This window comes from Petromyzon marinus, unplaced genomic scaffold (genome assembly GCF_048934315.1).
Source record: "Petromyzon marinus isolate PM22_M1 ecotype Great Lakes invasive population unplaced genomic scaffold, UKy_Petmar_22M1.pri1.0 PM_G_Scaffold_51, whole genome shotgun sequence".
NCBI classification, from domain to species: Eukaryota; Metazoa; Chordata; class Hyperoartia; order Petromyzontiformes; family Petromyzontidae; genus Petromyzon; species Petromyzon marinus.
In genome coordinates, this window is record NW_027423004.1 from 110,987 (window position 1) to 125,558 (window position 14,572).

The following is a 14,572-nucleotide window of genomic DNA, read 5'->3' on the forward strand; positions in this document are numbered from 1 at the left end:
CACCTGGCTGATACACAGACACACCTGTCTGATACACACCTGGAGGTACGTGCAGGTAACCCTGCGATAGTGAGACTAGCCCGGTGCCGACACCACGTGACGCAGCGCCTGCGAGTGGCCACGTGGTGCTTGCGGCTGCGGCCTCTCCTCCTCCTCCTGCTAAGGAGTTCGAGTTGGGAAGAGTCTCGCTGGCAGCGCTGCACTGCATGGCGGTCATGACGCTGCTGCTGCTGCTGCCTCTGTTGCCGATGATGATGCTGTCAGATAGCGACAAGGGCAGTGATGATGATGCTGTCAGATAGCGACAAGGGCAGTGATGATGATGCTGTCAGATAGCGACAAGGGCAGTGATGATGATGCTGTCAGATAGCGACAAGGGCAGTGATGATGCTGCTGTCAGATAGCGACAAGGGCAGTGATGATGATGCTGTCAGATAGCGACAAGGGCAGTGATGATGCTGCTGTCAGATAGCGACAAGGGCAGTGATGATGATGCTGTCAGATAGCGACAAGGGCAGTGATGATGATGCTGCTGATGATGATGATTCAACTGATGATGCCACTTAATGCTATCGCAGCTGATGATGATGATGATGATTGACAAACATGATTATTATATTCTTTGGGTCTTTCGGTAAAGCCACGTAGATAGAAAAAAAATATAAAAATAATAACAATATCATATAGCGGGAGAGCTGCTGAGGCAGGAAACATAAAAGTGATTCTTGCAGTCATGACAGTTTTAAGTCATTAATATTATGGTCATCGCAAAACATCCTAACGGCTCGGCATTGTACGAAATGCATAACGTAACCCAAGAGCTACAGTATTATTACTACCACTACTGCTTAACGCGGTGTTTGTTGTTGCTGTTGTTGTTGAAATTAAGAATGGTCACATTCTCCAGAAAGTGCGTCTATGAATCTGGAGACTACGGTAGAGAACGCACAGAGTTGGGGGTCTGCCACGCGTCCACACCCCACCCCCCACTCGGCTATTTGTAGCTCGAATAACAAACGTCGTAAACTCGAGACAACAGACCGTGCTCCTGGCCAGGTGAAGCTTCACTTTGTGCCCCAACTCCTTACAAGATCACCACCACCACCAATGTCGAGTCCAGTGAACGATCATTAACAAGCCCTCCACAGCGCCGGTGGTAGCCACCGCTCCACACACGCACCGAGTGAACAATTCACTATTCACTAGGCTCACTCCTCCTTCAGCCTGCCCGCCTTGATTCATCAATCAGTGGGATTGCGACACTAATTTGCATAATTGATTGGCCGATGCCTTGACGGCCACGTGACGCTGGGAAGCCACGCGCGTGGATGTCAATGATTGCCAATCGGGTTAATGAGTTAATTGCGAGAGCACGTGACGTGGACGCGTGTTTACAAGGCCATATTGGCACTTAACTATTATATTCATCACTCGCACGAGTGGGTGGAGGTTTATACATTGTGTCCGTGTGTGTGTCTGTGTTTGTGTCTGTGTGTGTGTCTCTGTGTGTGTCTGTGTGTGTGTATCCATGTGTGTGTATCCGTGTGTGTGTCTGTGTGTGTGTCTGTGTGTGTGTGTGTGTCCGTGTGTGTCTATCTGTGTGTGTGTGTCTGTGTGTGTGTCTGTGTGTGTGTCCGTGTGTGTGTCTGTGTGTGTGTCTGTGTGTGTGTCTGTGTGTCCGTGTGTGTGTCTGTGTGTGTGTCTGTGTGTGTGTCCGTGTCTGTGTGTGTCCATGTGTGTCTATCTGTGTGTGTGTGTGTCAAAGTAGGGAGCGGTGGTGTAGTGGTTAGCGCTACGCTGCGCTACGAACCCGGCGACCCGAGTTCGAATCCCGCTCACGGCCAACACCAGTGACGATTATCTGAACCGGTCCCGGGCCTCCCCTAGGTCGACTCAGCCTCAAATGAGTAACTGGTGCGGTGTGTAAACATCGCCACGGGGGAGACAAAGGTGGTCGGGCGTGGTGCTGGACACCCACCCCCTCGTGTACTGTTCCAGCCTTTACAGGTGCTACTCGCTAGCAGCACTTGCCCCTACAGTCTGTTAAGGCTATATGGGGGATCTTTGTCTTTTTCTCTGTGTGTGGGTGTGTGGGTGGGTGTGTCTGTCTGTGTGGGTGTGTGTGTGGGTGTGTGTGTGTGGGTGTGTGGGTAGGTGTATGTGTGTGTGTGGGTGTCTGTGGGTGTGTGTGGATCGACACTTTGTGGTGCCGCCGCAGCGGAGCCGCTCCAGCGGAACCGCGCCCACTGCCGCGGCGCCATCACCTATGCCGCGGATTTCCCGCCACTCTCCCGGAGCCGGTGCCTTCTCAGACGTCCGCGTTTTGGCCCCTGCACAGTCGTGAGGCCGCTGCAGCAGGGCCGCTCTGCCGAGGTCGTGCCCACCGCCGCAAAGCCGCCACCGGGGGATGTCGACGCCGACGCTGCGCACCCTCACCACCCCCCCCCCCACACGAACGTACACACGCCCCACGTAGAGCCAGGAAGGGAGGTCACCCGGCTGATAGGTTTTTGTCCAGAAGTCCCTAGTGGGATCGAACTTCATGGTTTCCTGCGGGCGGGAAATTGGGCGATCTTCCCCCTGTAGCTGACATGCACTGCGGCGCCGCGACCTGATATTAAAGTTGCATGGTCGCGGCAAGGGCCATCGAACCACCGCGAGTGGAGCCTCACACACACACGCACGGGTCAGTGGACTGGTAGCGGGAGAACAGAGAGCGGACGTCGGTGAGATCACTGCGGCGACGTCACCTGAGCTGGGATCCGGGCATCGAAAGGGCGGGAGAATCCGAGCCCCTGATTGGACGGGAGGCCAAGGGTCGGAAAGAGCAAAAAATTCCTTTGTTGTAGGTAGGATAAAAGGAGGGGGGTTGGGGTAGCAGGGGGGTTCTTCTTGTTCAAGATCATCGCGGTCCCGGGAGCAGGAGAGTCAGCCATCCGAGACGTCCGTGAGACGTACTCCAGCATCAGCAGGCTCGCCGCCTCATTCCCTTACAGCGGTCAGTACATCGGGGAGAAGTAAGTACGAGCGAGAGAGGAGTAAGTTTAGGCGTTTTAAATCCAGGATAGAGAGCGGGGCGATCGGTAGGGGAAATCGACTCGAAGACCTCCGAGGGATAGATTAGCGTCCACTGACCATACCATCACAGGTAAATAAAATTCGCTAGTGGGGGGATAAAACTGTGTTGCGTGGTCTTTTGGCAGTGTGAAGTGGAGGGCAGTGTGCGCTGGGTGTCTACGTGTATGCGCGGCTGTGCACCTCGAGACGAAGCATGGGGTGCTTACGTGCCCGCACGATTGCTCACAATAGTGCTTAGCGATCGCGTACCTGGGTGGCTGGGCCGCGGTCACGCACCCGCACAAATGTCTGATCGCGAGGTAGCTAATTAAAGCGCCGAGCGCGCGTGTATTCGCGCGACTGTTTGAGCGGGACCTTTAACTCAGAGCCAAGCGAGCGTCCCCAATCAGCGGCGCACGCACGGCAGAAACCCCGCCCGCCCGTCCCCCAGCTCCAACCCCCTCGCGTGCGATTGGTTTGTTTACGGGCGGAGGGTAGGGGCGTGGTTGTTATTGTCGGCACACGTGGAGCGCGGGTGGGAGGGAAACACGCGCCGCGCCTGTTTGTTTACGGGCGGTACGGAGATTTACTGGCGAGCGCACTTACAGCCCCACCCCGCCGTTGCACAGTGTAGCGCATCGCAAGCACGAAGCGTACGAGCCGCTAATTAAACTACGCAAACGCGGTCGACATCCCAGGCAGAGGTACAGGGGGGCGAGAGGTTAGGGGTCGTTAGTCTGGACCTGACAGAGCAGCCGGGGGGTAGCGGTGTGAGTGGAACGGGGGAGTCGGTGGGCACCGGCCCCGACAATTCAGTGATGGCGGGGGACGGTAGCCCCCACATGTCTCTGACACGGCCATTATGAACCCACTGAGAGAGAGAGAGACACCCAGACCCAGGACTTGAACCTAGGGTGTCAGTGTCTCTGACACGGGCATTATGAACCCACTGAGAGAGACACCCAGACCCAGGGCTTGAACCCAGGGTCTCAGTGTCTCTGACACGGCCACTGTGAACCCCCTGAGAGAGAGACACCCAGACCCAGGGCTTGAATCCAGGGTCTCAGTGTCTCTGACACGGCCACTGTGAACCCCCTGAGAGAGAGACACCCAGACCTAGGGCTTGAACCCAGGGTGTCAGTGTCTCTGACACGGCCATTATGAACCCACTGAGAGAGAGAGACACCCAGACCCAGGGCTTGAACCCAGGGTGTCAGTGTCTCTGACACGTCCATTATTAACCCACTGTGAGACACCCAGACCCAGGGCTTGAACCCAGGGTGTCAGTGTCTCTGACACGGCCATTATGAACCCACTGAGAGAGACACCCAGACCCAGGGCTTGAACCCAGGGTCTCAGTGTCTCTGACACGGCCATTATGAACCCACTGAGAGAGAGAGACACCCAGACCCAGGGCTTGAACCCAGGGTCTCAGTGTCTCTGACACGGCCATTATGAACCCACTGAGAGAGAGAGACACCCAGGGCTTGAACCCAGGGTCCCAGTGTCTCTGACACGGCCATTATGAATCCACTGAGAGAGAGAGACACCCAGACCCAGGGCTTGAACCCAGGGTGCCAGGGTCTCAGTGTCTCTGACACGGCCATTATGAACTCACTGAGAGAGAGACACCCAGACCCAGGGCTTGAACCCAGGTTGTCAGTGTCTCTGACACGGCCATTTTGAACCCACTGAGAGAGAGACACCCAGACCCAGGGCTTGAACCCAGGGTGTCAGTGTCTCTGACACGGCCATTATGAACCCACTGAGAGAGAGAGAGACACCCAGACCCAGGGCTTGAACCCAGGGTGTCAGTGTCTCTGACACGGCCATTATGAACCCACTGACATGTATTTATTGGAGATGTTTACATCTCTCATCAATGAGCTCCCAAAGTGAAAACACCAAAAACTCCCTCACAACAACAACGCTTTTTATGGGTTTTGTTTTACTCATCCCAACACACACACGCCTGTCTCTGTGTGTGTGTCTGTCTGTATCGGTGTGTGTCTGTCTCTGCGTGTGTCTGTGTGTGTCTGTGTCTCTGCGTGTGTCTATGTGTCTGTCTGTGTCTGTTTCGGTGTGTGTCTGTATCGGTATGTGTCTGTGTCTCTGCGTGGGTCTGTGTGTCTATTGGTGTGTGCGTGTGTGTCTATGTGTCTCTGCGTGATTGTGTGTCTGTGTGTGTCTGTCTCGAGCGGAGCGCCGGGTGGCTAAAGCACAGCAAGTTAGCACAGTAGGGGGCACAGGTGGTGCACCAGCCAGTCATCTCAGTCAGTCGACCCGTGGTACCTGGGTCTGCCCCGTGACCTCCTGCCCGCGGGCGTTCGACACTTCACTTGGCCTCAAGGTGCACATGGCCTGGCACAAGGGTCATGGTGACGTCACCGCCACTTAGTGGCGAATGGCGGTTGTTGTTGTGTGTGACTGTGTGTGTGTGTCTGTATCGGTGTGTGTCTGTGTCTCTGCATGTATCTGTGTGTGTGTCTGTATCGGTGTGTGCGTGTGTGTCTATGTGCCTCTGCGTGTTTTTGTGTCTCTGCGTGCGTGTCTATGTGTGTCTGTCTCTACGTGTGTGTCTATGTGTCTCTGTGTGTGTCTGTGTGTCTGTCTCTGCGTGTGTGTCTATGTGGTTGCGTGTGTGTCTATGTCTCTACGTGTGTGTCTATGTGTCTCTGTGTGTGTCTATGTGTCTGCGTGTGTGTGTCTATGTGTCTGCGTGTGTGTTTATGTGTCTGCGGGTGTCTGCGTCTCTGCGTGTGTGTCTGCGTGTGTCTGTCTCTGCGTATGTGTGTCTGTCTCTGCGTGTGTATGTCTATGTGTCTCTGCGTGTGTGTCTGTCTCTGCGAGTGTGTGTCTATGTGTCTCTGTGTGTGTGTCTGTCTCTGCGTGTGTATGTCTGTGTCTCTGCATGTGTGTGTCTGTCTCTGCGCACGTGTGTGTCTGTGTCTGTGTGACTGCCAAGTTGTCCTTATTTTTGTTGCCTTCTGATACGCCCAGCAGAGAACCTCGCTGCACACACTCACCGTGCCGCACACAGACAAAGATCCCCCGTGTAGCCTTAACAGACTGTAGGGGCAAGTGCTGTTAACGAGCTCCTATAAGGCCGGCATGGTACACGAGGGGGTGGGTAGCCAGCACCACGCCCGGCGGCCTTTGTCTCCCTAGTGGCGATGTTTACATGCCGCACCAGGTATTCATTTGAGGCGGAGTCGACCTAGGGGAGGCCCTGGACCGGTTCAGAGAATCGTCACCGGTGTTGGATGTGAGTGGGAATCGAACTTGGGTCGCCAGGATCGTGGTGCAGCGTAGCGCTAACCGCTACCCTTCAGCTCTCCACACACGTCGTCGGTCACACACACAACCGCAGAGGAGGGCAAGAAGGATCCGAAGCGTGCGACACTCAGAACCACAAGTGGCAGAGGCTCGGCCGAGAGAGTGGAGAGAGAGAGTGGAGAGAGTGGAGAGAGAGAGAGTGGAGAGAGAGAGTGGAGAGAGACAGTGGAGAGAGAGAGTGGAGAGAGAGAGTGGAGAGAGAGTGGAGAAAGAGAGTGGGGAGAGAGAGAGTGGAGAGAGAGAGAGTGGAGAGAGAGAGAGTGGAGAGAGAGAGAGAGTGGAGAGAGAGAGTGGAGAGAGAGAGTGGAGAGAGACAGTGGAGAGAGAGAGTGGAGAGAGAGAGTGGAGAGAGAGTGGAGAAAGAGAGTGGGGAGAGAGAGAGTGGAGAGAGAGAGTGGAGAGAGAGAGAGTGGAGAGAGAGAGAGAGTGGAGAGAGAGAGTGGAGAGAGAGAGTGGAGAGAGAGTGGAGAGAGAGAGAGTGGAGAGAGAGAGTGGAGAGAGAGAGTGGAGAGAGAGTGGAGAGAGAGTGGAGAGAGAGTGGAGAGTGTGAGAGTGGAGAGAGAGAGAGTGGAGAGAGACTTTTCAGGACTTTATTTCCACTGAAACATTAACAGAAACATTACCGGAAAAAACACCTAAACTGAAAATCAATAAAACATCAAACTCTTAACAGCTGTATGTGTACTCTTTGGTTCTATTCGGTAAAGTCACCACGTAGGTAAAAAATAAAACAACAAAAATCACGACGTTTTCGGCCACAACACAAGTAGCCTTCTTCAGGCGAAGGAACAGAACTGAAATACAAATGGCACCGGGATAGAGGCCGTGGAAACGAGGCGGTGCACGAACATCTCCGTGTGCAGCAAAGTTGTTCAAGGGTTTTTCAATTTGATAAACAATCAAATGTTCTGACATCAGAATGCGATGTGAACAAAATATATTTTTCTCCCGTGCATTTTCAAAAACGAAATGGCGTCGACATGTCAAAAAACCTGAATGAGTTTTTTTTTTCTTCAAGGATTCTGTTGTCGATTTACATTAAAGTGTAATGACAGGGTGACACCTGCTGACATCACAGGGTGACACCTGCTGACATCACAGGGTGCCACCTGCTGACAGGGTGACACCTGCTGACATCACAGGGTGACACCTGCTGACATCACAGGGTGACACCTGTTGACATGACAGGGTGACACCTGCTGACATGACAGGGTGACACCTGCTGACATCACAGGGTGACACCTGGTGACATCACAGGGTGACACCTGCTGACATGACAGGGTGACACCTGCTGACATGACAGGGTGACACCTGCTGACATGACAGGGTGACACCTGGTGACATCACAGGGTGACACCCGCTGACATGACAGGGTGACACCTGCTGACATGACAGGGTGACACCTGCTGACATCACAGGGTGACACCTGCTGACATCACAGGGTGACACCTGCTGACATGACAGGGTGACACCCGCTGGCCTGGCAAGGGCTTCACGGGTACAGCCACAGAGGTAAGAACCAATCAGGGAAGGAGGCGCATCTGGGGCAAAGGCAACAGGTGGGGCTAGCCGAGTTACTCCGGTCACCTGCTCCAAGGTTCCACGAGAGGGCATGGCTGGAGGCGGGGCCTAGCCATGCCTCTGGCCACGCCCTCTTGTGTAACCTGCTGGAAGGTTCCACGAGAGGGCGTGGCCGGAGGCGGGGCCTAGCCACGCCTTCGGCCGCGCCCTCTCGTGTAACCTGCTGGAAGGTCACGCCTAGGGGTATATATGGGGGAGCAGACCCGGAGCTCGGGGCTCGTGCGTGGGGTCCCGGGTCCTGGCGTGTCGCCGTTCGCCGACATCTCTCTCCGTCGCCGTCACGCCGCCAGCCGGAATCGCGGCCAAGAAGAGCCGGCACAGTGACGAGACGTTAACGTGGAAAGTCATTTCGTGAGACGTGCGTAGCGAGCGAGGTAGCGGCGCGTGGTCTGGTGAGAAGGAGCGAACGAGGACACGTGCGGAGCGATGAGTCAAATGAGAGAGGCGCGATGTGAAGTCAGGGGTGGTCCCCCCCCCCCCACGAGGGAAAAAGGAAAGGGGGCGGATGGCTGAGTGGAGAGCGTGCGGTAACGTGAACGTGGAGAGTGAGTGGCCGGACAATTTGCTGTTTGAACGCCGCAATGGACGTGAGGTTCAGAGTGAACGCTAAGTGAGGGCTCGTGGGTAGAACATCGTCAGTGGTCTGACGAACGCCGCTGCAATGGACACATGCGCTACGGGTACATGTCGCTTTTGGGCAGGTACAGTACATGGCGACCACCTGCCGGGTCATGGGGAAGGAGCCGGGTTACGCCGAGAGGTCCTGGAAAAGGCGGCTGGGAGGCGGTGTCGCGGCAGAGGCTGGGCACATTCTCAGAGGATTCGCATCGCTGAGGATGTTGTAGGCGAGCTGACACGCCACCTCCCGTGCTCCCTCCTCGCTGGAGCTCAGAAATGCAGGGAAGATGCCGGCGCCTTCTCCCATCCCGGGAACCGAGACCTTATAGAGGAGGCCTACGGGTATCCCGGGCTCCGAGTAAGCGTGCAGCTCGAAGATTGGGTAGCTGATACCGGCGGTCCGGCACAGCATCCACAGCCGCACCTCCCACGACAGCATGGCCGCCTCCGGCAGCGCCTCGAGAGCAATGGGCATGGGCCGCAGGTGGAGAGGTACCCACCACAGCCGCGTCCGTGCCCCCCAGCCCTCAAACAGGCTGTGTGCGGCTTTGCCGGTGCCCGTGCACTCCGGCTCCGGCAGGTCTGGCACCGCCGCCTCCTTCTCCTCCTCGTGTTCCGTTGTCGCAGCCGCAGCCACCGTGTCCCACTCCGGGATGGCCCAGTCCACCTTGATGGTCCGGCCCCATAGCTGGAAGTTGATTCGGCGACAGACGCTCATCTTGACGTCCACCACGCCCTCCGTGGCACCGCTCATCGCCATCATCACCTCCGCTCGCTTCTTGTTCTTTGGCAGCCCCCCAATGAAGAGGCGGCGATTGTCCACGCTGATGCAGACTGCAATGCGGCGTCCGGGACGGATCGCTAATTTGTCGAGTTTCTTGACGGCATCCGTGGCTTGGGCGAGCGTCGCGTAGGTAGCGAACGCGTAGCCGCGGGTCTCTCCGCCGTGCCCCGTCACGAGGCGGAGCTGGTAGAGCTTCCCCACCGTCTCCAGCACGGGCACCAGCTCGTCCTCGTAGAGGTCGCGCGGGATCCTCCCCAGAAACACCTCGCAGCCACGGGCGGGAGGGGGCCCCTGCCAGTCGGGCGGCGGTCCGAACTTCCTCTGTCCGTTCTCCTGGACGACGCTGTACCCCGTGCGCAACATGCGGTCCAGCAAGACCTTCATACAGGCCATGCCGAGCACCGGTGGTTTGGCTGCTACGGTGGTGCTGGGGCGGCAGCTTGGGGCCCGGTGGAGCCCTTGACGCTTCGCGCGGTCGCCTCGTGCCGACAAAGCCACAGGGGGAATCAACTCCTGAAGAGCCAAATCCCCGGCAGGAACTCGCTCGGGCCCGAACCTACAGGGGATAGGAAGAGAGGGAGAGGGAGAGAGTGGAGACAGAGATGGATGGAGAGAGAGAGACGCGTTTAAGCAGAGCTACCTATATAAACTCATAATAAAGGTTTTTGGGTTAGATCGCGTTATTTATAAATGTGTCGTAACCCTTCACCACCCGACACGGCCAATCAGCAAAAAAAAGTGTCACGTTGACAAAAGACAAATAATTCACGTTAAAACCATCTTTTTGGTTTAGATATGTGGATGACACTTTGGTTGTCTGGCCACATGGTAAAGATACGCTTAATGATTTTCTAAATCATCTCAATGCACAAACCCCGGCCATCCAGTTCACCATGGAAATGGAGGTGAATAACACACTCCCATTCCTAGATATTTTGCTTGGACATGGCCTAAACGGTAAAATAACACACAGCGTTTACAGAAAGCAAACGCACACTGATGCCTATCTGAATGCAGATTCGCATCATCATCCAGCTCAGAAATCCTCTCTTATCAAGATGCTCATACATCGGGCTAAAACAGTGTCAGATGGTGAGAGTCTAGTGAGAGAGATCAAACACGTTAAAGACGCACTACGACAGAATGGCTACAATAATGCTCAAATTAACAGAGCACTGAATGCCAAATCACGGTCGCAAAGCAATACTGCTGAAAGCGATCAGATTGTTAAAACAATAAAAATTCCATATATCTCAGGAGTAACTGACAGATTAGCCCGTGTTTTGCAAAAGCAAAACATTACAGTAAGATTTGGTACAGTACACAAAATTCAAAAACTAGTATCTTGCACTAAAGACGCATTACCTAAATTATCAACAGAAGGTGTATATCGGATTAATTGTTTATGTGGCAGATGCTATATTGGACAGACGGGACGTAACATCAGTGTAAGACTAAAAAAACATCAGAGAGATATAAATTATCTCAAACACAACTGTCGGCAGTGGCAGAACATGCTTGTAAACAAGGACACTTAATTGATTTTGACAATGTTGCAGTGTTGTGTAAAACTAATTATTACTGGCAAAGACTAATTAGAGAATCCATTGAAATTGAGAGGAATAAGAATAACTTTAATCACTCTGACAGCTACAGGCTTAGTGCGGCCTGGAAGCGTATTATTAAATAATACACATTACATTTTGATTTAAAGCTTTCGTGACTGCAGTGATTCATGTTCTTGGCTCTTTCGGTGGAGTCACGTTGGGGGGGAAGCAATAAAATAATAGAATATCTATGTTTGTTGTTTTGTTGTTTCCCTTCAGCGTCACTTTGCCGAGGAAGCTAAGAACATGAATGCACATTACAATTCCTTATAGGGGAAACACAAACGAATTAACGGATTACTAACATAGCATATAATCACTAACACACATTACAACTAATTACTAATCTACCACTTATTACTAATCATTACCAATGACTGATTACTAATCGATTATATAATTACAATACCCCCCTCCGCCTCTAATCACTGCACCTGATATGAGTTAAGTGATGACGTCACCCTGCTGCTCTATATAAAACCGGGAGCAAGCGAGGGCTTTACCATTCTGGCGAATTGCCCGATGATGCTGGATGTATTTACCAGCGAAACGTCACAGTACTACTCAAACTGTAAATGTTGTGGATTCACTCTTCAACACACCGGTGGGCTAAAGTAGTGAATTATTTGTCTTTTGTCAACGTGACTTTTTTTGCTGATTGGCCGTGTCGGGTGGTGGAGGGTTACGACACATTTATAAATAACGCGATCTAACCCAAAAACCTTTATTATGAACTATTCATTCTAAATCATTGAGCAAATTCTAAACATTACGCTACAAATAATAGATCACGGAGTTTCGATGGCAACACAAGCAATCGTCATCAGGTGGGACAAGCACAGCTGCAATAAGAGGAATCTGCTGGAGTAGGCGCCTACTACTTCAGCAGTTTCTCTTGCTGTGGTTGTCCCACCTGATGACGATTGCTTGTGTTGTGATCTCAACGCCGTGACCTGTTATGTTTCTACCCACGAGGTGACTTTACCGAAAGAACTCAAGAGTGTGGAATCCTGCGGTCACGAAAGCTTCGAATCAAGATTACCTACAAACTACACAACTGAGATGACGCATCAATCATCGCCCCCTACTGACAGGCTCTTGTCCACATGCAGGACGGTGCAGGGCCACCACCTTGTGCCACACAGGGGCAGCTGCTACTTGGGGATGCTCTTCGAGTGTTTCAGACGAGGTACGACACAAAACTCCGAGTTGCCGAGGCGATAAAGCAAGCACCGTGTAAATGCAATAATAACATAGTGAATGCTTGGGGGCTTATTGTCTCTCGCTCCTGGTTAAAGATCTACCCAACAGACAGGTCCACAAAGACTGGCCGCTCTTACTCTGCAGGTTGAACCTAGGAGCTGAGTGTCCAACTTCACGTTCTTGTCATTAAAGGCCTGTGACAAAGGTGCATGTATTGGAGCGACATCATGTCAAGCTTACACATCTACCGGGTCTCCACTTGACTTTGTATTGTCTCGGAGGAAGTCCACCCACACCTCCACTTCCACAAACTGCTGGGAGTTGCCTCGCTCTGCCTCACAGTCAGAATTCTCCTCCTGCTTTACGTTGCCTCCATCGATGTGAAGGTCCCATTTTGGAGTTGAATCTTCATCTTCACATTTTACCTTCACTTCTTTGCTCTTCACCATCACTTCTTCAGATTTCACCATCACCTCTTCACATTTCACCTCGATACCTTTAAAAGTGTCCAAGCTGGGATTTTCTTCCGGTTCGTGTTTCATGAGGGGTGGGCACATTGCGGCACTTTGACTTTCACAAGCTGATTTCAGACTCCACTCCTTGTGGATCTTCTGATGCTTCTGTGTTCTCTGGTGTACTTGAAGATTTGATGAATGTGCAAATACCTTCCCGCACACACTGCACTTGAAGGGTTTCTCTCCCGTGTGTACTCTGGTGTGTTTTAAGAGCAGATGACTGTGAAAATGCCTTCCCACACACACTGCACATGAAGGGTTTCTCTCCCGTGTGTGTTCTCTGGTGTGATTTAAGACCAGATGACTGTGAAAATGCCTTCCCACACACACTGCACTTGAAGGGTTTCTCTCCCGTGTGTGTTCTCTGGTGTGTTTTAAGAGCAAATGAATCTGAAAATGCCTTCCCACATACACTGCACTTGAAGGGTTTCTCTCCCATGTGTGTTCTGTGGTGTTTTTTAAGAGTAGATGAATCTGAAAATGTCTTCCCACACACACTGCACCTGAAGGGTTTCTCTCCCGTGTGTGTTCTCTGGTGTTTTTTAAGAGCAGATGAATCAGAAAATGTCTTCCCACACACACTGCACAAGAAGGATTTCTCTCCCGTGTGTGTTCTCTGGTGTGTTTTAAGAGCAGATGACCGTGAAAATGCCTTCCCACACACACTGCACTTGAAGGGTTTCTCTCCCATGTGTGTTCTCTGGTGTGTTTTAAGAATAGATAAATCTGGAAATGCCTTCCCACACACACTGCACATGAAGGGTTTCTCTCCCGTGTGTGTTCTCTGGTGTGTTTTAAGAGCAAATGAATCTGAAAATGTCTTCACACACATACTGCACTTGAAGGGTTTCTCTCCCGTGTGTGTTCTCTGGTGTTTTTTAAGAGTCGATGAATCTGAAAATGCCTTGTCACACACAGTGCACTTGAAGGGTTTCTCTCCTGTGCGAGTTCTCTGGTGCCGTGTCAAATTTCCAGTCCGATCCGTGCTGTATGCATGCTGGTCGCATTGTTGACTTGTCCTACCGAGCTGCGCTGAGTGCATTTGCTCCATCAGACCAATTCTGCGGAGGAAGCGTCAGAGGAAGCGTCAGCTGCAGACAGAAAAAAATAATATCCACACCATTTACACGTCAGTATCGAGGCACAGAGGAATGCATATAGTCACATGTGACTTACACGTCTATACTTATTCATATATTCAGGATGTAGTAAAAACGTTTCCCAAATTCATCACAGGGCTGTTATGGCACACAATGAGAGGGCAAATGGTTATAAACATGCCTGGAAGCCCTCGTATCTTCAAAATGAATGTTCACCCAAAACTCCGAGCACACAATTTCAGCTGTCTGGCTACAAAATGAATATTTATGAGAGCTAAATTCAGCTGACATAGCAGAGGGTGTTGAAAACAATACTATTTCTGTAGTGCAGAAATTCATAAATTAACGTTCAATCGCAACTTAGAGGTGTGAATCCAGGCTCAGATGTCCTTAAATGCTGGGATGAACAGTTCCGACTTCAGCTGCATGTGTGTGCTGTGTTAACTTCCTGTTTACATTCATATAAAGAGTTCCAGAGGAAAACAAAAGTAAACAATTGTCATGATATAACCTCCGTGTTCAACAGAGTTAATAGACGTTACTGCAAACACAAACTGTACACTGTCACTGAGTAAACAGGCGGTGACGTGTCTAGAATCATGCCTGGCCACCTTCATCTGCTCGGCATGAATGCTTTCTCACTCCACCAAGTAATTAATTGAGGATCAACGAACATAGCCGTGGCTAACTGGAGTTTGCGTGTCTCTCTCCGTGGTGAGATGTTAACTACCTCACCTGGTATACAGGAAGTCATGGGTTCGATCCCAACCG

The 14,572-nt window shown here is 52.1% G+C and overlaps 1 protein-coding gene across 1 annotated transcript; it reads right to left on the reverse strand.

The window, feature by feature from the left end:
- Nucleotides 1–7,845: 7,845 nt before the first annotated feature.
- LOC142917451 (uncharacterized) lies at nucleotides 7,846–12,754 on the reverse strand. Its single transcript, XM_076062128.1, has 2 exons — nucleotides 12,324–12,754; nucleotides 7,846–9,932 (listed from the first exon to the last, which is right to left on the reverse strand). Exon 2 carries the CDS (start codon nucleotides 9,767–9,769, stop codon nucleotides 8,723–8,725), a length of 1,047 nt encoding a protein of 348 aa, XP_075918243.1. The 5' UTR covers nucleotides 9,770–9,932; nucleotides 12,324–12,754; the 3' UTR covers nucleotides 7,846–8,722.
- Between the last annotated feature and the right edge of the window lie 1,818 nt (nucleotides 12,755–14,572).